General features: G+C 46.1%; 1 protein-coding gene across 5 annotated transcripts in view; it reads left to right on the forward strand.

The window, feature by feature from the left end:
- The window catches only part of STRBP (spermatid perinuclear RNA binding protein), a 1,497,608-nt gene that overhangs the window by 424,164 nt on the left and 1,045,893 nt on the right, over positions 1-27,551 (forward strand). For all 5 annotated transcript variants that reach the window (XM_069609636.1, XM_069609639.1, XM_069609638.1 and 2 more), the window contains one exon: positions 2,544-2,655. In XM_069609636.1, the coding sequence (XP_069465737.1) occupies positions 2,544-2,655 (112 nt within the window). The remainder of the gene's footprint in view (positions 1-2,543; positions 2,656-27,551) is intronic.

Below are 27,551 nucleotides of genomic sequence, written 5' to 3' on the forward strand. Positions count from 1 at the left end.
TGTACAGGAGATTGAACATCTTCTTTTGCTGACTTCTATATAGCAAGCTCCAAAGAACAAGAGGTCTCAGATTTTACTGTAGTTACTTTATTAAAGTGAAAATATTTGGAGAGAGCAGGCTGATTCTGTATTTCTCACTTTTGAATGAATTTCTGTTAAAGGGCATTTCTCATCATAACCTTGGTTTGAATTTCAGAAGCTCCTTAAACAGATAGTTGGTTGACGTGTCTGTATCTCTTAGAGGCATAGTTCTGTCAAAAATAAAACAATTGTCAATTTGAAATTCACAATCGATGGCCCGCAGCATCTGTACAAATGCCTTCCTTCGCAAACCTCCATTCGAGGTCAGACTCTTTGCCTCAAGTTTCTGGGACCCAAACCCTTCACAACCTAGGGGCCCTCAATCAGTCAAAACAAATCTTTCCTTCGACCCACTGGTGAGAATATTTAGTTGTGCAGATTTGTACACAAAATTGAAGATGACTTTTCAGCCTCCAGGCACGATTTTATAATTGAAACAGATCGTAGAATACTTAAAGGTAGGATACAGACTCTTGTGTGGTGGTTGGGCATCTTGCAGTCGGAGTGCTCCATCAGCAAAGGTCAGAATGAGATAAAAGTGCACCTAATAAGTCACTCGTAATAGTTCCTGGAACCTCAATCCAAGAAAATTGTCCCCTCAGAAGGACCCAGAAACACCCCCCTTCGGAAAGTTCTGTTTCATCCTACAGCCACACAGATTACAATTATCACAAATTCCTTACTTCAGCAAAGACTGGGGGGGCTAGAAGGGTTATTGTTGCTTCAACAATGTCCTCCTTCGGTCATCAGGGCAAATTCCTGCATGTACATCATTTGGCGTTCAAATTGGGTGCTCCCCAGTGATGATTCCCAGTGCTCACTTTCTCCCTCATAATAGCCTTTGGCCCTGTCCCAGCCCCATTTGTGCCCCCAAGTCACCTGTAGTGGGCACTGGCCATGAGCACTAGACACATCGCCTTCTTTCATGCCCTGGTTCAGCCCAATTTATCAGAAGTGGTATTGGTCATCACCTGCTTCCATGGCCATGGTAAAACGAAAGGAAAATACTGTAAACAATTTAAAGTCTCTGGAGGATAGCTCAACAGCAACGTGCTAGCCTTGGAAGCGAGACGACACGAGCAACACGGGTTCGATTCCCGGGTCCGCACTTAGAAACCTCTGTCTATTAAGCGCTTTCTAAATAACCTATCATATCAAAGTCTGATTTGCAAGGCAAACAGCACAAAGAGAAGTGTTATGTCTGATTTTATTTTTTCACGCGGCAAACATAACGTACTTTTAACAATGTTTATTTTCACTGAATATATGCAAACGTGTCATAGGGCAACATTTGCATAGCTTTTGGCTGTTACCTCGTTACCTGGTGGCCATGGCTACGTCCAATGACCATGGCAATGGGCTGAACTGTCAGAGCTCCCCCCATCTACCTGAAGTGGGCAATCCTAGTGGTCACCTTGACTTACTTGCCCTACTTTGATATCATGGTTGAAAAAAGTGGATCAGGCTGTTGGCCAATATTTGTGCAATGCGGCCCTCTGGGGGTTCCACCTCCCCCTAGAAAAGGTGAGGACAACCTCTAAAGATGGCTCTTATATGCCCCTTTTGGAGATGGGCACTAGGGATACTCTATGCTTATTTATTTTCTTTAAATGCTTGCAGCAAACGAGGTGGTGCTTAAGAAATGGCAAGTTTGATTAATCCTTACTGATATCTGTGGGCCAGGGATGCGTGATGCTTATAAGTCAATTGGCTGTCTGAAAATGGCCATGTGTATCACCAAACAGTCCATTCAAACGCAGGTGTGACTAACTACAAATGTGGCCATATCACAAAGGATATGCAGCTCTGGGTAAGTTCCCATTTTAGATGGCGAGCATGCCAAGTGAGATGTATCAATTGCCCCACTGACCCTCTATCTTCCCTGCTCCCATGCCTGCATCCAGGGAAAGTCGTCATGCATATGATTTGTAAAATACTATCCATCCTGAGCTGAAACATCATTCCAGGCATCATAATCTAACTTTTAGTTGGGTAAAATGCGATCCAAGTCAATCTGGAATTAAGGCAAAGGCAACTGTGACACGTGTTTTGTGCTCATCAGAGGAGTGTGGTTTGTCCTCAGAAATTGAACAAAAAACAAAGTTCTTGAAAAAGGACTTTGCCTACCATACCTGTATTAGAGCGGGCAAAATAATGTGAGTTGGTTTGATCAATGCGTCTCACTTGCAATACTTTCCACCTAAAATGGGGGCTAAATTGAACACCTTGCCTTTTTGTGCATGTGTCTGTGAAATATATAAAATAAACCCATTCACTGATATTTTATTGTGGTTATCTTATTCTGTCAATATTGTCGCTTTCATATTTTGATATCTACACAAACTGGATGAAATGTCGATAGGTAATAAATATATCTCGTGTCCAAATGATATTATTTCTTTCAGTTTCAACTTTTTGGAAATACTGTTAACCATTTAACGAATCACCAATTTGTCTTCTAGCCATTAGAACTCATTTGTGAAAAGGCCATAGGTACTTGCAATCGTCCCTTGGGTGCTGGCGAGGCCTTAAGGCGAGTGATGGAGTGTTTAGCTTTTGGAATTCTTCTTTCTGGTAAGGACATGGAAACGGCAAATTGCACTTAAATTACATTTACACCACCTTAACTTTAAAGTATGAACATTTACCTTATTTCATTGCAAAGGTTTTGTTCAAAGTAGTAGATAAGTTTGTTGCATTCAGTTTGTGACTTTTCGCTTAATGGTATAGCTTATTCTTACTTGTGGCTTCTATAATGCTTATAGCATGTTATCAGTATGCACAAATAACAAGCTACATGTTTTTCTCAATTTAATAATTTTCAATCCTGTACTCTGGTTCAAATTAATTGGAAATAATTGCTGCTCTAGTAGAGTCAGAAAAGCAGTCCAAAGATGTTTGTCAAATGCTTGCACACACCTATTGCCTCACTGTGTGTTGGATCATTAACATCCAAGCTCTGTTATTTTTTTCCTTTGAGCATGCTGGGAAACTGCCAAACATTTCTTGTGCTACCATTTTTTGGTAGCAATAATCCTGTGTCAGTTGACTTCAAAGATCAGATAAATATGGGATGCTAATGGTGAATTTGTCGTGGCGTGTCACAGAATGTCATGTGTCAGTAAAGTAGATACGGTACCGGCACATTATCAATACCAACACATGATCACAATATGCAATACAGTGTACCGGTATGTGTTCATAACCCCAGTTCCTGGGAGGCCATCTGTTGCCCGTTATGATATTGGATCTCTTGTTTGAAATATTACATAAAGGTCATTACATTGGTGTTCAGCGGCTGTCCTGCTTAAATGTGAGTTGTCCAGAGTGGAGCCTCCTGAAGTCGATAATGCCTACACCAAATTCCTTCAGTCTGAGGTTGTGCCAATGTTTTTAAGCAATTCTAATATTCTAACCCGCCAGAGAACCCTGTCAGTTAATTAGTTACTATAACACATATAACTCTCTATATTTTGAAGTAGGTTATTTTGCTATGCTGAGAAGTTGAATGAGAAGATCTAAATACTCCGAAGTGTAGTATTGTAGGCAGCAGATCATCAGGGTGGCGGTCAGGGATTTTAATCCCATTACTTAATATTGTCTTGTCTGTGGCAGCTCATCTGCACCTTCAAGGAATTAATCTTTGCCCTTCTCTGGACGATTGCCAGAATCAAGCTTTCAGTCATCTCATTTCTGCAAATGATTCTTTACCTCCATTGTTAATACTTATATTACATCAATGAACCCACATTCAATGTAATCCTCACTCAAAAGTTCACATTCAGTGCTGTCAATGTAGACAATTGTGCACACCTATTATTTTCTAGCTTGAGTGGTGCATTGCTCAAGAAACTTTGCTTTTCAAAACACACTTTGACAATGGCATTGTAAATTCTAACAGTCCTTCAACTCATTGCTTGCTCAAGCTTTCATCAATATACAATCTTTATTATTTATTATTTAAATCTGTGTATTGGTAGTTGTACATAAATACAGCATAACAATTAATATCAAACCATAGTACCAATTCCAAAGTTAACAGAAAAACAATCATTGAGTATCTTGTTATGTAATTTTTGGGAGAGGCAAAGAGGCGTTACATACACAAATCCTGTGCACCTAGTAGTGGGGGTGTTCCGTCACAACAGGGGCTTTCCATCCGTACCAGCCTAAAGGTATAGTCTAAGTGGACTCTATAGCCGCATCCCTATCCATTCTCTGAAGCAGAATGATCAAATGATGGCTCAAGAGCGTTAACTTGAGCTTTTCATCCGAGGGGCAGAACATAGCCATGAGAAGTGCATTCCATGCCTCAATATTATCTGTGGGTACTGTGATGGATCCTAAGCAGTGGCAGTGTGCACTAATTATTGGCAAAAAGTTCTCTAGTCCGATCAATAATGTATTGTAGTCAATGTAGGTTCATGGAAGTGTGCCTGCCAGGAACAAAGCCAGTCTGGTATTCGTGAATCAGTGACCCAATAACTCGTTTGAGGTGCCCTGCGAGCAATGCTGTAAGGATCTTAACGTCCTGGTTGAGCATTGAGTGGGGTCTATAGGATTCACATAGATCTTTGTCTTTTCCCAGCTTAAGGACTGGGACGATCAATGATTCCTGTATACTGTTTGGCAAGCGGCTATTGCCATAAGGCGCATCAAAGACTTTTAAGTAAAACGGTGGCTATAAATTCTTTATAGAACTGAGGGGAGTCAGTCCCTACTGAATATTCTCCCATTTTCCAAGGACGAGATCACTCCACGTACCTCTTCCACAGTTAGTGGCTCATCCAGGGCAGAGGCCTATTCAGTAGTAAGCTGTGGTAGCCCAATCTGGGTGAGTGTAAAGTCCACTAGTCCTTAACAGCCCTCCTTTGTCCTTACAGATTGCTATAATATGTACAGAAGGCCTCATTAATCGCTGTCTGGGAATGCTACACAACCCCACACTTGTCTCAGATTACCGTAGTCGAGTATTGGGTTGTTCATTCCTGAATAGCCACGCTATCTTTCTTCCTGATTTATCCCCTTTGCCGTGCAGCCGCGTAACGTACACCTCATAGTTAAATTTCCTACGCCTCACCCACACCTCAGTACACTGTACTCGAAGGTTCAACAACTCAGATTCTGTATTTGCGTCCAATGCCTCACTACCCTCCATCAATTGGATATGGTTTTTTAGCGCCTCCAAATCTGTCCGTTTCTTAACGCCTCCTGCTTTTGTGTTGGTCTCTGCCCGGACTACCACGTTGAGTGTCTCCCACACCGTCCCCATCTATCCACGCTTCCCACATTTGTCTCTGAAAATTCAGTTAGGGTATTGTCCATGTGGTCTGAGGGGGTCAGAGACATGAGACAGACACATAGGTAAAGTTTGTTCACAAGTTGCCATTTTTATTAAATAAAAAGGGGTAAAACAAAAGCCTATTTTTCTCTAACCTAACAAGGCTGTCCCTGCCGAACAACCGAAGGCTAAAGAAAAATGATGTAGTGTCCAAAAAGTATCTAAGCCTCACACTGACATATACTACAACATAATAAAAGGTTTGGTTGGCGTTCTCAAATCCCACAAAATAAAATACAATGTTGAACTCAAAATGTTTTTCAAAAAAGGTAGCAGGCGCTCCTCTCCAGAAAGAACATGGCATGATAACCTGTTCTGTGTTTTTTGCATATCAGTCTGTCTTTGTCCCGCCGACATGGTGAACTCAAAATGTATAACCAGTAATACTTGTTACCAGGGTTGAATTCCCTTCTCCTGGATCAATTCAGGAATATTCAGAACAGTTCAATTTCAAGAATGTTCTGTATAGTAACAAAGTTCCATTCAATGTATCATAAAAAGTATTTTTTATTCTGTCTCTCCTTTCACTTGGCAAAGTGTCTGTCTCTCTTCCAAAGGTTTGTTCACAAATCAAAGCAATTCTTAATGTTTTCACAACTTCCTGTCTGGAAAAACACAAACCTTTTCCTTCCAACTACCTCCTGCTTGAGATACCAAAATGTTGTCCGCCAAACATAAATTCATCAATCAAAATTGAAGTGTTCTGTTATCAACAGGCCAATCACTTGTAAGAACCTCTTACTACTTTTTCAAAGGTAACTCTTTAGTCAGATGGTTTCAACAATCTTTCTGAAATGCATCAGTTTTTCAAGAAAAATTGATGAGTCTACACTTTTCACCACAACCTTTTACCACAATCGCAGTACTTAAAATCACTTCTTCCTGGTCTACTCGCCTGCCATGACTAACCACAATGGTTCCCTTTCATGGTTTACTCGCTCACCAGGATAAAACTCCTTCTACTACAATTTTGTACTCTGGAGATTTGAACCAACAACTGCTTCTCTAGATATTCTTTAACTTTCATCAAAAAGATTTACATCTTTTCACAATTCATATTCCACGAAAGGATAATTATTTTGCTTTTCTTTTGGCAATTCAGATAAGTTCTCTCCCACTTGGTCTCTCGTGCAAGGAGGGCTCTGCTCCTGCAGCCTGTGTTTTATAGTTATACAGCCTTTTTTTGCTGCAGGCAATGCAGATTACAATTGTCTCCTACATGGCATCTCTTTGCCTTGGTTTTTTATTCTTCTGCTGATTTGACATTATGGATTATAATCTCCTAATTGGTATCCCTGCTCAGGAGAAGTATGTCCAATTTGTCTGTATATCAGCCTCCTCTGACTTTGGCAATGTGGGTTACAATGTTCCCTTTTTTTGAATCTGGCATTAGGAGAGTTGTGCCCGGTTAGCCCAATTATCAATATTCTTTGGTTCTGGCCTTTCGAGTTACAATGTTCCTCTCTTTGGAATTCCACATTAGGAGGGATACGCCCAGTTCGCCTTAATTCAATAATTCAGTATTCAAAATAATTCTTATCACCTAGCGGTCTCATTTGGAGCGCCCCGGGTGTCACCTGTTGCAGGCCAACTCACTGGTATTCCTTGGCGTCTCCTTCTGACTCGCCAGTGTTGCCTCTTTGTGACCTCTTCTGCATCTGACACCTTCTCTCGGTCTACCGCCTTGCATGCACCCCTTCTATGGAGCTCTTGCAGCTCTGCACACTTTCCGTTGTGAATGTAGCACCGGAGCAGTTTTCAGCGTGTCGGGAGCATCTCTCCCAGACAGCGTGGCTTGCTTCTGTACTGCTTCCTGCTGGCCGTCCTCTGCACGGACACCTTGTACCGAACTCTGCCACATCTACTACACATCGTCCGGCTGCTGCCATAACACCATCAGCTTCTGTTTCTTTCCTGCTGCTGCTGGGCCTTAAAGTTTTTAAAGGTCCTGCTTGGGTTTTCTGCATTAAAACAACTAGACGGCTCATACCATTTCTCTAATTCTAAGCCCCTCTTCCTCGTCTCAGTACTTAAAGCATTATGGGACTTGAAGTCCATAGAGTTGCTTGTTTTATTCTTAGTTACTCCCATCTGATTGGGTAGCAGAGTGTTCTAATTTAGGAGAGCTTATTAAAGGAGTTGGTGTTTTCCCTTTTTGTTTTGGACCTTGATATAAGGCAGAAGCATAACATTTAACAGATGTAATGCTAACTTCCTGATCGGAGTGTACCATTTTCATGTTTATAAAAAGGGTTGTTTAAGTTTGGTACCTTGGGTAATTCCAGGAGAGCGAATCATGCTGTGATAACATGCCATTAGATAGCATTATCGAAATCTCATCTTCAGAAGATGGTAAATACAGCGTCTCTCCTAACAGAGTCACCACTTCCCCCTACAACTGTCTCTACCCATGCCATCCTCCCTCATGATACCACCCCCAGGGTTAGGGTCAGGTTAGCGGCTGCCTTCCTCTGGCCTCATGGGAGGAGACTTTAGGCTGGGGTTTAGTTATGACTCCACAGGGTTCATCAGAGTGGGCTCTAAAAATGTCATCCGTCAGGGTCTTTGCAGACCTCCGCCATGTAGGTATAGGCAACAGAGTTCCCCTCCGATTCCAGTGCACTATCGTCAGGGATTGGTCTGATTATCGATTGACCAGATGTCATGACCATAGCCCCTGGCCCTGGCATTCGAGGCCTCTGGGCCGCATCACAGTGTCCCTGCACGGCCCCAAGGGCCCAATTATGCCCCCCAAGACTCTCTTGGAGTCAGTCCTGGTGCCTTTGGCGCCAGGGTCATATAGCAGAAGGAGGGGCTGGAGCCACTCTTCGCTCCGCATCCTCTCGGCAGCTTACCATCCGGAACATCACGGCGACCTGCAAAGAAGAATAACACAGGTTAGCACACTGCAAAAGCGCACATAGCGCTGCACTCTGCGCATTCACTTACCATCTTGAGCACAGCCCCAGCCAGCTCGACGACTTCACCATTTCTCCGGCACCTATGGGAGATGAAAAGACATTAATAAGGGCAATTACAAGTTCTGACAAACTATCAAAACAATAGACTTACCTGAAGAACTGAGTCGCAGCAGGTCTGCACTCACGGGCCCGCGCCAGTGAAGCAACTCCGAGGCGAAGCGCCCGATCCACGACGCACCCCTCCACAGAACTGCAGGACAGAGAGCGCACCATATCGAAATCCAAGGTGAGGAAGGCTCTAAGGGGATCTGGGTTCACAAGGGAGGTGGGCCTAGAGAGGAAGAGATTGTGGGCTTAATCAAAACTCCTGTATTCCAGACTAGACCCTCGGCAGAACGAGAACCCAGGGGAGGTGGATCCAGGTCGGAAGCAGTCCAACCAGATCTGGTGTTGTCCCTGTGGATACCAGGTGAGCGTTACACCAGTATATGTCGCTAGTGTAAATTCCACCTGGAGTTCATTCTCATTGAAAACATAATAGATTCTAGTGTAAACTTTGCGTGGGGATGAGTAGTATGAGCCACACCTGCTGTCCCTATTTAGTGCTCTCGATACGTCAGTAAAGGATAAGTCTTCAAGTACCGCATTGAGGGGCGTAGCTTTCAGCCATTGAGTAGGTGGTCTTGCTTCTACCCGATCCTACAAGATCTGCGAAAATGGCAAGTTCCACAGTATCAATATAGCTGAAAATTGGCGAGTACCTCACTGAAGTGCCCAACTGAAAGGGGGAGAGTGGAGCCTGCGACGACGACGGCGTGAAGTGGAGTGTGAAAGTGAGGGACCGCTGACGGCACCTGTAATCAAGATGGTGGCCGTAAGGTGAAGGTGACGGTGGAAGTGCGTGGGAGGCTCGGGGTGGAGAGGAGCCTGAAGCACCCAAGCAGAGCAACAGCGAGGCAGCGGATGACACAGTAGCGGAGGGGGACTGCAGAGGGGCACACACCGTGGAGGATGGACGCCCGGAACGGGTGCGCCCAGACAGAAGAAGACACAGGGAGAGGAGGGACGACTCCCCCCTCCGGCAATACGCACATCACAACAAACACGAAGCAAGTGCGGCGCTAAGCCTCCCAATAGTCCCAGCCCCCCAAGAGCGTAGAACAAGAGACAAGGCCATATGCTGGCTAACCCGGGCAGCGCAGCAGTGATGAGGAGCCAAAAGTAGGACCGAATTAGTGGCTTGATTGTGGACCCAGCCTGAGCGGTGAAACCAAGGCAGCAGCCCTTGCTACCCCTGGGCAATAAGAGGCGAAGTCTCTGCCGCAGTAGACAACTCGCGGCTATCAATCATTTCAGGCGAAGCACCCGGGGATAGATCCCAGCAAAAGGCCAGGGGAGAGGGACTATTCAGTCCATTACAGCAGCGAACAGCCAGAGATTAGAGGCGCAAGTGGTAGTTATTGCACCTGGAGGGTCATGAAAGCTTTTGAAACAAATATGAGTCCATGCTATTGAATAGCCACAACCAAGACACATAAAATTATGCTCAAGATCTCATGGAAGGGGCTTGGGGCAGAAAATTATTGCGGCCAACTACTAGAGAATTAAGCAGGCGGGATGCCTCCCAAGTTGGCTAAAACTAAACCAAACCAACCCATGTTAGACAGCTTCGCCAGGACAAAGCAACAGGTTCCCGGAGGAGTCATGGTACCCAGCGCAGGGGAAAGGGGTGAGGCCATGGAGCTGCATAACCAAGTGATGCTAGCATTAGCGGACTTGAATACCTCACTGGGAATGCAGACGTGAAAAACCTGTCTCAAAAACCTGGCACTGCCACCCATGCGACCCAAAAGGAAAATGCAGGAGCACTCTGTGAGACGCATGCAGAGGTCCATGTCTTGCAGCAGAAGGACGGCCTGCTGGAAAACAGAGCGGAAGAAGCTGAGGGTTGAACCAGGAGGAATAATATATGCATAGTAGGCCTGCCGGAGGGAGAACGGGGCGCGGACCCTACATCATACAAAGAGAACATGCTACTCCAGGAAATTGTGGCCGGAAACCTCACAGAGGGTTTCACAATTGAGGGCACACAGAGCACTGACCAGATGCACCCCCCACACCCCGGGAGCGCACCCAAGACTGATAATAGCTAAGGTCCGAATTATAAGGACAGAGAGAAAATACTGGCATATTCCAGGCAGGGAGGGCGAACTGAAAAGGGCTTCGGCAGATCTGGCGGTCTAGCCCGATTACACTTTACAAGTGCGAAAGAACCAGGCACAATTCTTGGGGCGAGTGCAGGACGCGAACACGCCTGAGCAAGGGTAACGCTGCTGGGCAGTTGTTCATAGTTGGGGATGTTCTGTTGAGGAGGGGCTTACATGCACTTATGTTAAAGAAGTCTAGTACATTTTTGATTAGGTCACCTCATGGGGAGAAAGTATCGCCGGGTGCTGATTTAGGGTGGGCTGGCCCACCAGAAGGGGATAAAAGGTAATGACTGGAAGTGTAAGTGTCCTTATTTGGAATGTGAGGGGCTTGCATGCCTATGTGAAAAGAAATAGGGTTTATTCATACCTCAAGAGATGCAAAGTGGACATAGCCATGCTGCAGGAAACCCCTTGTGTCTGAAAAACAAGCATTGCTGGCAAATAAATGGAGGGGGCAGGTAGTTGGTTCAACATATTCCGCCTATGCTCGGGAGTCCTAATATGGATAGCACCCTCAGTACCCTTTAAAGTCACCCAAATTCAAACGGACAATGTGGGCAGAATGGTGTTGGTACTGGGCCTCCTTGAACAGGTGGACACGTGTTTAGTCAACACATACGCCCCCCAACCCGAGGGCAGCCACGTTCTTTCAAACCCCATACCCCATACCCCAGGTTGGGCCCTTACAGGAATAGTAACATGATATGGGGAGGTAACTTTAATTGCTAAACCCACTACTGGACAGATCAGGCACCAAATACACTAAACCAGCTCCTCCTGCCAAGACGTTACAGAAGCTCCTAGACTCCTTTGTCTTGGAGGATGCCTGGAGAGCTCTCCACCCGAACACCAGACACTACTCAGCACCACATGCAGTGCATACGAGAATAGATTATTTCTTTGTAGGGCGCGAACTAGCACATCTCATTACGCACGCTCAGTACAAAGGTAGGGTCTTATCAGATCACGCCCCACTCAGTCTACAGTGGCAATATTTGTCCCGTAGAGCCTTGACACCTACCTGGCGGCTTAGAAGTGAGTCGTTGACAGACCCTCCATTTCAAGACTGCATTAAAGACAGCATCACTGATTACGTCTTGCATAATATGGGCATTGTACCTAGTACAGGAACCTTTTGGGATGCTCGGAAGGTAGTGGTCAGGGGAGCTGCCATAGTAGGGTCAAGCAGTGTCCAAGCAAACATTAATAGAGATTGGTCCTCTACAGAGGAAAGTTAGAGAAAACTGTAACAGTCTCGGGGGCAACCACTGGACACGAACACAAGGGTTATGGAACTAAAACAGAAATGTATGGAATGCTGGGAAAGGCTGGGCGAAAATATCTTTGCTAAATACACTGAGAAGCAACATGTGGAAGGGGATAAACCCATCCGATTGCTGGCATGGCTATATATAAATTAGGCGAAACAGGGCCCCATACACTCGATATATACGAAAGATAGGCACTTATGCCATACCCATAGGGGCATCAACAGCGCGTTTCTGGAATTTTACCAAAACCTTTACCAGGAGGGACCCCTTAAATCAAGGGCTCGTTTAGAGGAGGTGTTGGACGAGATAGGACTTCCAGTGCTGAGTCAGGTGGCGAGAGACCACCTAGAAGTGCCTAGCTCCCAGGAAGACATACAAAACAGGATTGTAGCCCTGCCGATGGGAAGACATCAGGATCAGATGGGCTACCTCGTGTATTCTATAAGGAATTATCCCATGTGTTGACCCCTCATTTGCCTAGTACCTTCAATGATTCCTATGAGGCCAGGGTCCTCCCACTGAGTATGAGAGAATCCATCATTATACCACTTCTTAAGCCCCACAAACCCCTGGCGGAGTGTAGTTCTTATAGGTTCCTCTCGATGCTTAACCAGGATAGCAAGATACTCGCATCCATATTTGCAAATAGGATGAAAAAAGTGATACATAACCTGGTGCAGCCAGATCAAATGGGCTATGTACCAGGTCGCAGTATGACCTGGAATCTGCGATGATTGCATCACATGATAGCACAGCATCCTGGGATACACTGTGCACCATAGCCACACTAGACATGGTCAAAGCGTTTCATTCAGTAAGATGGGATTGGCTCTATGCAACTCTGCGTAGGTATGGTTTTGGGCAGACCTATATCAAGTGGGTTCAGCCAGTGTATACTAGACGGCTCGCAAGGGTCAAAACCAGAAGATACATTTCAGAAGCATGGGAATTAGAGAAAGGGACAAGACAGGGTTGCCCATTATCACCACTGCTATATGTCCTAGCCATGGAACCTATCGCTCAGTATCTCAGAGGGGAATACAATAAGGCAGGCATTGAAATAGACGGGACTAGACATCTGATATCCCTGTATGCAGATGATACGCTGTTATACATTCAAAACCCTGAAGACAATTTGGAGCTGTTATTAGAAGCCATGGCTTCTAGCGCTCCTCCACCTCCAACTCCCTCAGGGTCAGTCCCTTCTCCAAGCAACGAGTTGGTGGTGGATCTTCATTCGGCTGGGGCAACCCTCTGGATCAGCCTCCCTGCCTTTCTGAAACTCAAGGAGAACCGTCTCAGGTTCCGGAAGCACCTCAAGACCTTGCTCTTTGCTTCTGCCTTCTCTCTTCCTATCCCAAGCTGATTTCCTGCCTGATACTGTGCTGGTCACGTGGCTTCCCTCTGATTTCGGGCACAGGTCCCTACCCGCCCAGTTGCACACCTGCACTGCCTCCCGGCAACTCTTGCACTTGGATCTGTATCTCTAACCCTGCAGCAGCCCTACCTGCACTTTTGGACACCTGCTGTCTGCACTTACCCTTGTAGCTGCTGGCCGCACGTCTTGTTATTGTTTTGATCCCATGTACAGCACTTCCCCCCTCCTCCCCTTTCCCCTGGCACTTTCCCACCCCCCTCCCATTTCACGATCTGTCACTTGGCCTAGTAAGATCGGTGTCTCTGTCCTCCTCCCGTTTCCCCCTTCCTTGCCTCGTCGCGCCTTGAAACACTTCTGTATAGGCACATTACAAATGCCATATCATATATCATGGTGCTTTTTGCGAATTTGTCAAGGATAGCAATCAGCATGGACAAATCAGCCCAGTTTCCCCTAACGGGACTGCGTAAGAATGAACTGGGAGCGCTGCCTGTTCTTGCCTTACAATGGAAAATGCCCACATTTAGATATTTGGGGAGTAATGTATACCATGACCCAATGGACATATATAACACGCTGAGTGCCCTAGAGGGCGTAGAGAATTCTATGAAGTTCTGGGCCAGACTGCCCCTTTCGTTGATGGCAAGGGCAGCCCTGCTAAAAACGGTGGTGCTGCCTAGACTGCTACACTTTTTCGTAAATGCCCCGTTCTGCATACCGAGACCTTTCTTTAAAACTCTGGAAAGTATTTGTAGAGGATTCCTGTGGCAAAATGGGCGGAATAGAATAGCGTTATCGTCGCTACACAGGCTGTATGCAAAGGGCGGCATTAGGGTCCTGCAGTTTGAACTATATTACATAGTAGGGCAGGTACAATTTGTAGTAGATTGGCTGGCAGACAAGCCTACCCCGGACACATCTGTAACCCACAGGGTCGTGTTTTTACCTGAAAGAACTAGTGTGGATTAGGAAACCTCTAGGTGGCCGATATTCATACCTAATGTCCTTAGGGATGAAAATGTGGGATAGAGCTTTGGCAGTGATGGGGCTCACAGACCCAATTTCAGCGCAGATGCCTCTGGTTTCAGTGGTAGCATCTTTAGTACAGGGTAAAATGGGAATATGCACAAATTGGGAAACCTGCAGGGTGGCCACAATAGGGGATCTACTGCAAGATACGACTTTCATACCCTTCTTAGAGCTGGAAGGGCACGCATGCATGCATTGAGGCCAATATTTGCTACATAGCATAATTGAGAGGGATCATGTGTAGATGGCCCATATATAGCAAATTAATGGAGAAACATTCGGTAGTAGACATCCTATATGACATAGCTGAAGGGGGGTACACCATACCGCGGATATACAACCTTTTCTTGTCTAATGCCCCCCTCCTAGTGGTAAAGGCCAAATGGGAGGAAGATCTAAGGGTAGTATTCACAGATGCACAATGGGTATTGGGATACTATAAGAGGGTGTCACTAAATGCAAGACTGCAACTCGTACATTCTGGCAACACACCGAGGATATATGATGCCTCAGAGGATCTCACGGTTCCAAGGCGCAGAGGCACAGGCATGCCGCAGGCGTAAAGCGATGGAAGTCGGGATGATGCATATGTTCTGGGCATGCTCTGTGGTGGGGCTATACTGGCACAGGGTGGCGAGTAGACTACACAAAGTGGGGTTGAAACTGGATGTGCTTTCCCCTGGTGCATGCCTGCTGTGCCGCTTTCCACGTCCTAAGGGCGTAAAACATGTATATAAAATGAAAGATTAGGTGTGCAATATAGCTAAATGTGGAATAGCTATGGCATGGAAATCCCCCAAAGGCCCTGAAGTGGAGAAATGGTGGCGGAACCTGAAACGGTGGGTGATGGCGGCAACTGTAGCATGTAAGAAGGCGGTATGGGGCAGCCATGGTGAGGCCACAGTGGGATGGGTTGTCTTGTTGCAAAACCTTGTTTGCTGAGGAAGTCACAGAAGCAAGGGAGGCGGATTAACCCTAACAAGTGTGTGAGGTGTTCCAAATAATGTAAGATTTGCGAGTTCATAGTACAATTGTGCATTAGAATTGTGCAGTTGGCAAGGTTTGGGGGAGGGTGTTCGGAGGGAGGGGAAGGAAAGGGATGGGGGACGTTGGAGAAGGGATTATGAAATGTTATAATGTGATGGATTTTGACACTGCTCAGGACAGTGCTGTGCAATGTTGCTACTTATGTACCAGTTAAAACTAATAAAACAAAAAAGTCTTCAAGTAGCACACTGAGGGTCATGACGGCGGGTGACTTCCTCGTATTCTCGGACACCGGTCTATCCATAATGGGGTTTGAGGTACAGTTAAAATCACCGCCCCAGAGTTAACCAAGCCTTTGATGCCAGCTGCACTCTGCCATTCTAGTTAGTGTTATCGGGGAGGACAGCATTGCGTAATACATTTACTCAATGTGAACATACTCCTTAAAGTTTCACAGACAGTCTGAGGCAGGCAAGAGCACTTGCAATATGATGACTTCTGTCTGCTAAAGCTGCTTTTAAGAGAAAGCGAGAACATAAAACATATGGCAAAAGGTCAATACGTCGGAATTGAGAACTAAAAAGGCAAGCATTCCTTTGTGCTAGACAAAGAGCTTCATGCGCAGAACAGTCTACCGCCTCGCCTCAAACAAGCTAGAAGCAGTGGTTTAAACATGGCCATTCACAGTGCATGCACAACGGTATTTCCCGTCTATGAGACCTTCACTCCAGTCTCATTTCACACATCTCTAATGGAACAAACATCTCATCCTGGCATGTCGTAACAAATTGTGTCTTCAGTACCATGACAGTAGAGCACTTGGGCAGTTTGGGAAACTTCAGAACAGGTATTGCATACTCAGTGACAGGCATTTTCAGAACATTGACCGACAGGACAGACTTAAAATTATACACCACTGCTATAAGCTAGATCTGGCCAATAGACTCACATGGGGGTCCCAATATACATACAATCCAACACCTAAAAGACTAGGGAATCTCACCAGTTTGCAGGAGTCTTACAGTATGTCGAATATGGATGATGATGTCGGTGATATTGCTTTGTTATTCTGGTATAAAAGTGCAGCACTCACTTTTTATGACTGCACAGACGCCTCCTTACAATGCTAAAACAGCATGTAGAGCCATACAGTTCTGGAACACCATAATCCGGGTGGCTATTTGTTGGGACAACAAGGATACGGAGACTACAGTAGCTTTTGTGATATCCTCTGCTAACCGTGATAGTTGGGTCAACAGGTCTCTTATTTATTTTAACCCAAGGGCTCGTATCAAATATCCCAATCGGTGCATTTCCTAGGGCGGGTTGAGTGGGAAAGGTGCGAGTGTGACCACAGTAGGCAGAATGTATCCCATTTGACAACTCCCTCCTCAATTGATGGGGAAAATAAAAAATTCTGTTCAAAGGCGAAGGTGACATTATTAATCATCACACTAGAATTAGTAGACGGATAATACTGACACTTGCTACTTCAAACGTATGGAGATCCTTGGTTGGTAGAACATAAACTGCAGGGGAGGAAAGATGAAGTGTGACTGGTTTGATTCATAAATTGGTCTAGGGTGGGGAAATTAGGAAGACCAGTAAAACCCAAATGGGAATGAGCATCCCTACAGGGCCCTGGACCCACAGACTGGGTCAACACCTTGTGATCCAAACAGACATCCCCCCCACTGGAAGAGAATGGGTGCGATAGGGAACCTGGAGGGTAGATCATGTGGCAAATGGGAACAAACCCAACAATTGGTCAGATTGAATATGCAGGCATACTGTCAGGATAGGTGCAGAAAGTGTTTTCAGTAAGGACCCACGAGTGTGTTGAGGGGCTGTCATTCTCATGGCAAGTGGCCTGGAAGGTGTCTGACACACTTAACAAGAGAAAATCACTATTTTAAGAATCGCAACAATAACCGAGATAAAGCTAGACATGGTACGCACAAGGCCCACTTCTTGGGCGTTCAGGTCCTGTAATTGATCGTAACTTTTGGGGCAACAGTTTGTGGCCTGCAGCTAAAGTCCACTTCAGTTTGTCCAGACTGGTAGAATACCAGGCACAGGTGAAAGGAGTTTGCTTGTCAACTTCTGGTTCAAAGTTTATAGGCTCTGTGAAGAGGCAAGAGAGTATAACACAATGTTCCAATGTTCCACCAGGACTCGGGTGCTTGGCAATGACCTCCCAAGGCTCACAGTGTGTTATTGTGAGTTCCTCCTAACAGCCCACACTACAAATACTTGACGTACCAAAGCCAGGCGAATATTAGCGCCATGGGAACAAAAAGCATGCCCGACAAATGATAGCAGGGTCCAAAACGTATAGATGCTGGGAAATTAGCAGCAGTGGCCTCTCTGTTCACTTATTGCCACCACAGGTTGATTCATAGTCGCTGAGAGGTCGGATCCAATGGAGAGTAACTTCATCAGTTGCCACTTTGTTTAAAACTACTGGATCTCTGGTATTCTTCCAGTGGATCGCAAAGCGTCCCTCTGGCTGGTTGCGTTGTGAGATCCAGAGGGATCAGACATGGAAGATGGTATGCCAACAGAGGGGCTTGAATTGGGGTTGTCCCTTCCAGGACTTGGACCTACTGCCGAAGGAGCTTTAGCAGTAGCTCCCGCAGGGTCCTCATTGTGCTTAAAAGACCCAGAAGTTGCACATTCTGTTTCAGCATGTGAACGTATTGATTGATTGAGGGTCGTACCTTTGCTGTCTGATGCAGGTCGCTCTGCTCCAGAAACACGGGATGAGTCTAACATCAACAAATGGTCGGGGTTGCCACAGATGATGATGGTGGTGTCAGTGGTCATGGTGGAACTGGAGCCATCCTGTGGAAGACCGGTGATGTCATTGACTGGATCTGGGATTTTGCAATTGAATTGTTGACTTATTTCCAGAGCTTAACAAAATTCCCTAATGACCTGGCCAGTAAAATGGGTAACTTTGTTGCTCCCTTTACTAAGAGGCAGCCCAAACAGAGGTATAAACTCTGCAACACAAACGGGACATTCATTAGGAGCCTGGGGACCTTTGAAGGCACGCCCATTCATGCTCACACCAGAAGAAATACAGCCTGCACGGGAAAAAGGCCCAAGACACACTTGCAAGGATAACACATTTATTTCTACAAAATAGAAATGCATCAGTTAAGAACTCTGCTGCCACTGAATGTTCTGGGCTCTGTAGTCGCATGCAGCACATAAGCACAAACTACGTTGTTGATGACGTAACTACATATAGTACAATTCTACAATTCTAATTGGAAGAGCCCAGTACATATAAGGCCTGCTTCATATGGGATGCCAGGTCATTGGTCCATCTTCATCTGTCCATCTTTATCCATGCGGGCGCTGCTGCGCTCGTCATCCGAGGTGAAATTGGCCTAACAATTAATTGGCTACTAACAATAACAATGGTATTTATCGTCGTAACTGTGCACATAGCAGATGCAGGGTTGATCTCCAGGGGAGGGCTGAGATTACACTAACTCAAATTCCCAGAAAGATCAGCAACTCCCTTCGTGTTGGGCTATAATTTGCCACCACCCTACACCTTGCTGCCCAAATCATGTGACCCATTTGTGAAGGCGCGATAGCCTTGCCTTCTGATCTTAGTGATCAATCGAGGGATGTGAAAGTTTTATGGTCGGTGGTCTGGGTTTGGATGGTCTTGTGGCATGCAGGAGTCTCAGGATAAAAGCATTGCATAGCTGTATTTCTCGTGTGGGGATCGTTCGGGGCTGGAGGACTTTGCTATCTTTCCCGTGGGATGCTATCTTTCCCGTGGGATGGTACTGCCAGGGGGCGCGATGCTCCCGATGGCTACCATATAGCTTGTAATGCATGCGCTGAGGTGATTGCGTGCTCTCCTCTATGCGTAACCGCTGCTCCCTAAATGTGCTCTCTTAGCATTTATTTCTCATTCAGTATCGCCTATGGGAGTGGGATGATCCTCTCTCCAACACCTTTCAAGGCTGCTGACCGAGTTCACAGTCAGCTAAAGCATTTCCTTGGGCAGTAAAGGACTGTGAGGGGTCATGCCCCTTTTTTTTGTCAAAATCTTTTTATTGAAACCGATAAAACATTGAATTCATCAAAAGAACCAAAATCAGTGGCAAAATTACTTAATCACATGAGTCTCAAATAGACGGTCAGTACCGCCACAATGTAACTCATCCATTGAGTCAGCTTCGGCTTTATGCACGTAAAGGCTAACATTCATCGGTTGTCACTGTGATTACAACATTAATTAATCTTTTAACAATGCATCAACATTTCATTTTAACATCTTTGTATTTCCTCTAGTAAATATATTTCATAAACAACCTCTGGGGGTATAGTATTTTAGCTTCATATTCTGTAGCGTTCTTCACTGAGGAAGAATGGGAGTGGAAAAAAAAACTCACCAGAATCACCAATAGCTCACGGCATTGCCCTCAGGGGCGCTGCAGCATCCCTCTATTCTAATTTTAAGCGAGTGGGTACCTCCTTTGTTTCAGAAGCTTGTCACGGGTGGAATAGGTATTTAACCAATCTAGGCTGGAAGAACATGTGTTCTTTCTCTGCAACATGGTCCAGGAATGGGCCCCAGATATTTTAGAATTTGGCTGTCCGATTTTTCATTGCAGCCGTTAGTTTCTCTATTCCAAGAAGTTCCCAAACCTTAACCCACCAGTACGCTATGTGGGAGCTCTCCAGTTCTTTCCAAAATCGAGCTCGCGTAAGGCGGGCCGCCATAAGTAATTGTGTGATTAGCCACGCTCTAGGGCCCGACTGTGGATAGGATCCATCATCTGGAGTGTCGCCCAACAGCATTACTAATGGGTCCCTGGGGAGGAGGGTTCCGCATGTGTCCTTCATTTTGGACCTGATCTCCAGCCAGAAGGATTGAATGTTCGGGTAGTACCACCATAGGTGCCCCAAGTCTCCTTTTGCTCCGCAGCCATGCCAACATACATCAGGGTAGTCTACATTCATTGCGTTTAGCCTCTGCGGCAAGAAGTACCATCGGTAGCAGATCTTAAGTGCACATTCCCTGACTGTCGTGCACCTGGAGGACCTATGTGCTCTGTCCTAGATTCTCTGTCATGACTCCGAAGACATCTCTATCCCAAACTACCTCTCCCATGCCACCATATAAAAGAGTTTCTCATCTTCTGGGACGTTTTCTAGAAGGCGATAGCACGTTGCCACTTTATGTGAGCGTTGACCTTCTGAGACCGTTATCTCTAAGCCTGAGGGAGACCTAGTGGCAGCCGTTTTAACGGCCGGGTTGGTGGTCCAATGCCTGAGCTGTATATATCTAAATCTTTCCGTCTCTGGGGGGTTAAATTTCTCCTTGCACTGGGTGAAGGTCAATGGGTTATTGTCAACATAGAGCTTTTGCAGTCTCAAAGGCCCGTTCCTGACCAGTTTTGGTATGAACTGGGTTGGAGCCCTGGAGTGAAGGCTGGATTCTGCGTGATTGGGGAGAGGGGGCCCAGTCCCGGGGTGATCCCCCCCCCCTTAGCGTGCAATACCTGTCCCAGCAACGGAGAGTGGATCCTGTGGTTGGGAGGAGGGGCTTCCGGGAGGAAGGGGAGATGAGAGAGAGGAGCCCCAGAGCACAGTTGTTCAATGTCACGCCATTTGGGTGGGTCAGCTTGGATGGCCCAGGCCAGCATGGGGGCAATTTGGGTTGCTCGATAATATCTCAAGATGGAGGGGAGCCCAAGGCCTCCTAGCTGCCTGCTTCTGGTGAGAATTCTACACTGAATTCTAGGTGGTGTTCGCTGCCAGATAAAGCGGCTTATTTCTTTCTGCAAATCTAGCAAATCTCGCTCTGGAATTTGGACCGGAAGCACTTGGAATGTGCAAAGAAAGGAGCCGAGGTAGCAAGGTCATTTTAGCAGCACTTATGTGCCCCAACCATGATATCTCCTGGAGGGCCCATTTTTGTAGAGACTCCTTAGCGTCTTTTAACAGCGAGGGAATGTTGGCTCTCACCAGACCCAAATAGGTCTGTGTCAAGAAGCCCGGGATCTGCGCAAAACAGTCAAGCAGACTTATAAGCGGGGACACCAAGGTCTGGGCCTCTCTTAAGAAACAGAGCACATCGTCCGCATACAGCGCTACTTTGTGGCTCTGGTCTCCCACCTCAAACCCCTGAATTTCGGGTTGGAGGCAGATGTGTTGGGCTAGTGGTTCCATTGCAAGTGTAAACGCCAATGGCGATAGGGGACACCCCTGCCTGGTCCCCCTGCCAAGGGGTATCTGTGGTGTCCAGTGGGCGTTGACTTGCATTCGGGTGGAGGGAATCCGGAAATTGGACAGGACCAGTTTAGAGAATTGTGGGCCGAACCCAAATCCCTTCAGGACCAATTGCAGATAGTCCCATGACATGCTATTGAATGCCCAATGGGTGTCTAAGGATAGCAGTGAGAGGGAACTAGTATGGAAGGGGCTAGAGCTATTGGCTAGAGCTATTAAATCTATTGTTATACGAATATTGTCGTGGGCCGCTCGGTCCTGGATAAAGCCCGTCTGATCCCTGTCTATTAGTGTAGGTAATACCTCCCCCAATCGACGCGCTATGATTTTACTAAACAGCTTGGCATCAGTATTAAGCAAGGCTATAGGCCAGTAGGATGCACAATCTGCCGGGTCTTTTCCGGGTTTTATAAGTAGGGTTGTATTTGATTCAGCCATAGATTGTGCAACGGAACCAGTTTCCCATATGACATTAAATAGCTTTGTGAGGTGCGGTGTGAGTTCTTAAGCGAAGGTTTTATAAAACTTGTTTGTGAATCCGTCTGGGCCCGGAGCCTTGCCGATAGGGAGGGTTTTGATGGCAAATTCAACCTCCTCAACAGATATTGGGGCTTCTAAAGATTCTAGTGAGGACTGTGGCAGCTGTGGGAGATCAGCCTTGGTTATGAACTCTTTGGCGGACTGCGGGTCCCCCCTGTGCGGGGTCGCATGCTTCCTGAAAAATTCCTCTATAATACGGCGTTTGCCCTCCTCAGAGTAGGTACCTTTGCCTGATTTATCCCGCAGAAAATCTATTCTGTTTTGCTTAGTCCGTTTACCTAATTTGGCTGCTAATAATTTGTTAGCCTTGTTTCCCTTTGTGTAGAAAAATTGCTTGGTGCGCATCATACCGTAGGCCGCCCTCCCCATGTGGTGTGCATCAAGCGCTTTCTTCGCCATCCCCAGGTCTCTCAATAAGCGCCGTGAGGGTTTCTTCTTGTGCGCTTCCACTAGTCTAAGGGCTTCCCCCTCTAGATGCTCTTGAAGTAATCTCCCAGCTCTCTCCCGTTGAGCTGCCTAAGTGACCCCTAATCACTGCTTTGCTTGCTTTCCAGACCATACTCCAGCTCACATCACCAGTATCATTCTCTCTATGGTATAGCTCCATGGTTTCTCTAATGTGGGCACAAATCACTGGGTCATCTAACAGGAAGTAATTTAGTCTCCAGGGGTGTTTCACGAGAGGGGTAGTTCGGGGAGGGGTTATGGACAGTAAAACCGGGGAGTGGTCTGCAAGCGCTTCAGGGAGTATATCCACTTTCAATACATTCTGAATGAGTGAGTCGGAGATAAAAAAATGTCCAACCTTGAGAATCCCCCATGAACTGCAGAGAAATATGTGTAGTTCCTCTCTTCCTGATGACAGCATCTCCACACCTCAATCAGGGAATGTTCCTTCAACAGTGAGGTGAGAGCCTTGAAGTTGTTCCCATCATTTAATGTTGGCGGTAGCGTTTTGTCAACCAAGGGGTTGATCACTGCATTAAAATCCCCACCTAGAATCACTTCCCCCTCAGCATGATCAAATAAGGCTTTCGATAACTTCATAAAAAACAGGTCTTGGTTAGTGTTTGGGGCGTAGATGGAAAGCAGTGTGACTTTACGGCCATCCAGTGTGGCATTAACCAACAGGAACCTTCCCTCCTCATCTCGGTCCACTCCCAAGGTCTTAAAGGAAATCCCCTTGTGCACCAAGATGGCAACCCCTCGTTTCTTCAACCCGCTTGAGGCAAAGAATCTGGTGGAATAAAGCCTATCATTTATGCAGAATTTGTCAAGGTCATCCCCTTTACATTTCACTGTGGCTAATGCTGCAGGGAGTAATCATGCATTCAGTAGAGCTTAAACATATTTTCCATTCAATATTGGGTTGCCTATGGAGGTTAAGTATCCACGCTGCTCTTTAGTAGTGGCCCACGCTGTAAGCGTACCTGGAGTCTGTAAAGCACTTTGCTGAACAACCTTGAGCCAGACTACACGCACGGCTGAGGGCCATGACCTTGGCGACCTGTGCTTGCTTGGCACATAGGCATTCAATATGCTTCTAGGACAGCATGGGAGGTACATACTGAATACCCAGAAATCAATTTCCCAGTTTCTGGGACACGGATGTCAATACGGGTGCATAAGGCAGATCAACACGGGGTGACAAGTGTCTCCACAATAAGCTGACAGTCATGTGGATATGCATCTTTAAGGATTGGTAATGAGACAAGTTCAAGACTGAACAGTGATTCAGGGTTACATTGCAGCAAAAATGAGTAGCTTTTCTTATCGTGTAAGGCAGGAATTCGACACGTATTGTGTCTTCCCTTTTAGTAACAATGACTAGACAACCTGGGGATCCGAAATCGTGACCGGGAGTCTGTTTTCTCTATCAACAGAGCAGCAACGGCGGTTCGCAAACAAGATGGGAGTCCCGCGGCTGCTGGATCTAGAGCTATGCTTTGCAAGGATATAGGCTGGTGCTTGTCACTGTGTACCTGAGTCAACACACCTTGAGCAAACTCGTTGCAACCCGTTGTAAAAAACAAGAAAAAGGGCTTACTGTAATCCAATGCAGCAAACCTAAAGCCATAGTCTTGAGAGAGCTTGCTTAATGGTGACAAATGCATCTTCTTCCTGAGACCAATGCAGGGGTTTGGGTGTGGAATCATGCACAAGGTTCTGAAGGGGCTCAACTATGAATGCATATCCTGGGACCCATTTCCTGCAGTAACTGACCATTCCAATGAACCCCCTCATCTGCTTCTTCGTCCGGGGCTTGGAGACTTTTGGGATCATTGCAATCCGATCTTAGGATAAGTGTCTTTTTCCAGCAGAAATCTCATGGCCAAGGTATCGTGCATCGGGCAGACATAACTGTAATTTGTCTTTAGATCCCTGTGACCCTTTTCAGCGAGCTCTTTCAACAGGACAAATGAGTCTTCCTCCCAAGCTTCCAAGGAGGGGGAAGCTATGAGCTGATAGTCTATGTACTGCACCAGCCTCAACGCTCTTGGAAACTGTACCAAATCAAGATCTTTCTTTAAGATCTGGGAAAAACGGGTAGGGCATTGGTAGCCTAGTGAACGTGTGCAGTGTCGACTTATGGGTGATCTTGAAAAGATACTGGCTATCAGGATGGATGGGTATGGAGAAAAATGCTGAACACAAATCTATACGGAATACATGACAAAATGGTTGCTGGATTGGGTACCACTGGAAAAGTTAACACGGCCCACACATAAATCCTGAATAAAATGATAAACCTCTTTACCTGACTCCTTCGTAGGCAAAATCTGAGTATTGAAGGGACTGCAGGTCGGCACCATTATACCTTGTTGAAGGAGGGATTCTATCACAGAGCTGATACCTTCAGCCTGTTAGAAAATAGGATACTGAGGTAAACTTGGCAAGGGCTTGGCAGGATTCAAAGGGAATTGAACTGGCTTACCATTAACCATATGCCCAGTATCGTTTGCATGGGTTGACCCTAATCTGATTGGGACCAGATCCAACAGCCCCTGCCATGGAGAGGGGATGCTGGTCTGGTCCCCAATGTCCGGATGGGAACGCCGTCCTCTTTGAGCCGGGATGTCCAGATATACACCATCAGGGAACTGTGAATAGTGCAACTTAGTTTACACGATAAATCTAGTCCAAACAAATTTACAGGAGAACAAGGGCTCAGCAAAAATACATGTTGGTCAGAAATTGGGCTAATAGTGACCGTAAGTGGGATGGACACATGATGAGGTATTGCAGTAAGTCCTATACCCTACAGCGCTTACTATGTCATCAGAGTGCTGTGTCAGGAGAACTCTGAAGCTTTTAGTGTGGAGCGTGACGCCCCCATATCAAACAAATATGAAACCTTTTGAACAGCAACAATGCACTCAACATATGGGGCAGCATGATAAAACGATATAAGTTGTGCTACAAGTTCAGAGAGCCCTTAAGAATCCTTAACATTGCTCATAAGTAGTGCCAGCGGAGGTGGGGACTTTGCCATCCCGCTTGGTGCGGCTGGCTGTCTGCCTGGACCGTCATACTGAGGCCGATGTGACCATTTGACTTTCCAATGCCCAAACTCTTCACAATAGTTGCACTGGTCACTGTAAATGTTTTGAGTAATACCTTTCAGCAGTTTGTATGTATGTCAGCTTATATAGCGCCGGCAGCCCACAGGCATGAGGGCGCTTTTAACCGTCAACACAGACTATGCGAAAGTAATGTATCCCTATTCATTATCTGTTCTTGATCCCCAGATTACCGCTAAAGAAAAGCACTAATCACCTAAACAGGTGGGTCTTCAGATTTTTTCTGAAGATCAAATGATTGCCCTAACTGGAATGACTGTAGTGGTCCTCTCCCTCTTCTCTGTCCCAGCCCTTGCCCTCACAGTGCAGGACAGAACCCTCCCTTTCTCTGGGGAGGTTGTAAGGTCTATATGCGTGACGCCATGAGACTTGGCTTCCTTTTGTGTCTCAGCCTTCTCATGGGAGTGCTGTGCAGCTAATACAACGTATACCAACGTTTTTTCTTCTCATCCTATCATTACTGCCTTTATTCCTTTAGATACCTTGGGTCGCAGCTCTATAACAAACTGAGCCACCACAGCGTGAGGCGCTGTAAGTGTGGCACCAACAATCCCAGAATGCTGTTCGAAACATGGTTTTAATCGTTCATATTCCGCAGGGCTTTCTCCCTTGGCTTGTTTACATGAGTTATACTTGGCCCAATCCGTCTTTCGAGGCCACATTTCGAGACTAGTTTGCGCCAGTCTATCAGTGAATGTTTTCATATCCCTAGGAGCAGCAGGTTCTTTAGCTGGCCAATTTGCACGCACCTTAAGCAAAGCCAATGGATCTGTGGGCAGTACTATTTGTAACAACTGTTTCAAGTCGACATAAGTAGGGTGATGGCAGTCGATGATAACCTGAGGTTCCTCCTGGAACTTAAAAGGATCATCTTGTATCCTTGGGAATCCCTAAACCATATTAAACAAACCATGTTAAACTAATCAATGGTGCTCCACGGGGCATGTCCTGTAACTAGCGTATCGGCTCTGTGATGAATCCTGTGGAGTCATCACTAATCCCCACCCTAAAGCCTCCTCCCATGTGGCCATGGGAAGGCAGCCGCCACCTGATCCTAGGGGTGGTACTCTGACGGATCACATGGGAGGAGATGGCTGTCGGGAGGAGGTGATGGCTCCAACAGGAGAGATGCAGTATTCTTCCCTTGTCTGTGAAGAAGAAACCCTAATCCCAGAGTTTCTAATGACCTCATGTCCTTATTCAGAATCCTTTAATTGTAAGGGCTTCGAATCTTCTTCTGGTAAACATTTTAAATGGAACTTTATTCATTCTTCGTGTGTGTGTAACCTCTCTAAAACTCATTTGACATCTAACGTTAATGATGATTGTTATGTAAACAAAATTGTTAAACAAAAGAACTTATGAAAATTCTTTGGACTCCAATTCCCAGAAAGCTTTAAGTACTGGGACAAAGAAGATGAGTAAGGAGTCAATGAGGATCCACAGTCACAGCAAGAGTAATGTGCAGTAGAATCATCTGCAGGTAAAAAGGAGAAGTCAGATCTGGCTGCATGCGGAGCAGGAAGCAGAGCCACGAAGAAAGGCAGACGACGCACAGGAGTGAGCCAGGCTGAATGATCGGGGTGCTCCTGAACTATCACTTGTCAATCTGACGTACCGGAGTGGCGGGTAACACAACCGAGACCGGCAGGCTCCAGGGAAGTGCAGCAAAAGAGCTGGCAACCACAGAAAGGTTGTACACGGCGCTGTCAAACCAGAGAGCAGCAATCGTATCAGCAAGGAACCACAAAGCCGACGTTGGAGCTGAGAAAGGGGTTGATAAGCTGCAGATGTCATACCCGAAGTACAACTTTGCCACTGCAACGTGTTATGAGTCGGAGACGCCAGGACATACCAATGAGTTGGCCCTTTTAAAGTGGTAATGCCGGGGTGTTCCGACCGGCACATGAACAATTAAGTTAAGGTTTTGAATACCGACTAAATAGAT

This window comes from Ambystoma mexicanum, chromosome 8 (assembly GCF_040938575.1).
Source record: "Ambystoma mexicanum isolate Mex_15411 chromosome 8, UKY_AmexF1_1, whole genome shotgun sequence".
Lineage (NCBI taxonomy): Eukaryota > Metazoa > Chordata > Amphibia > Caudata > Ambystomatidae > Ambystoma > Ambystoma mexicanum.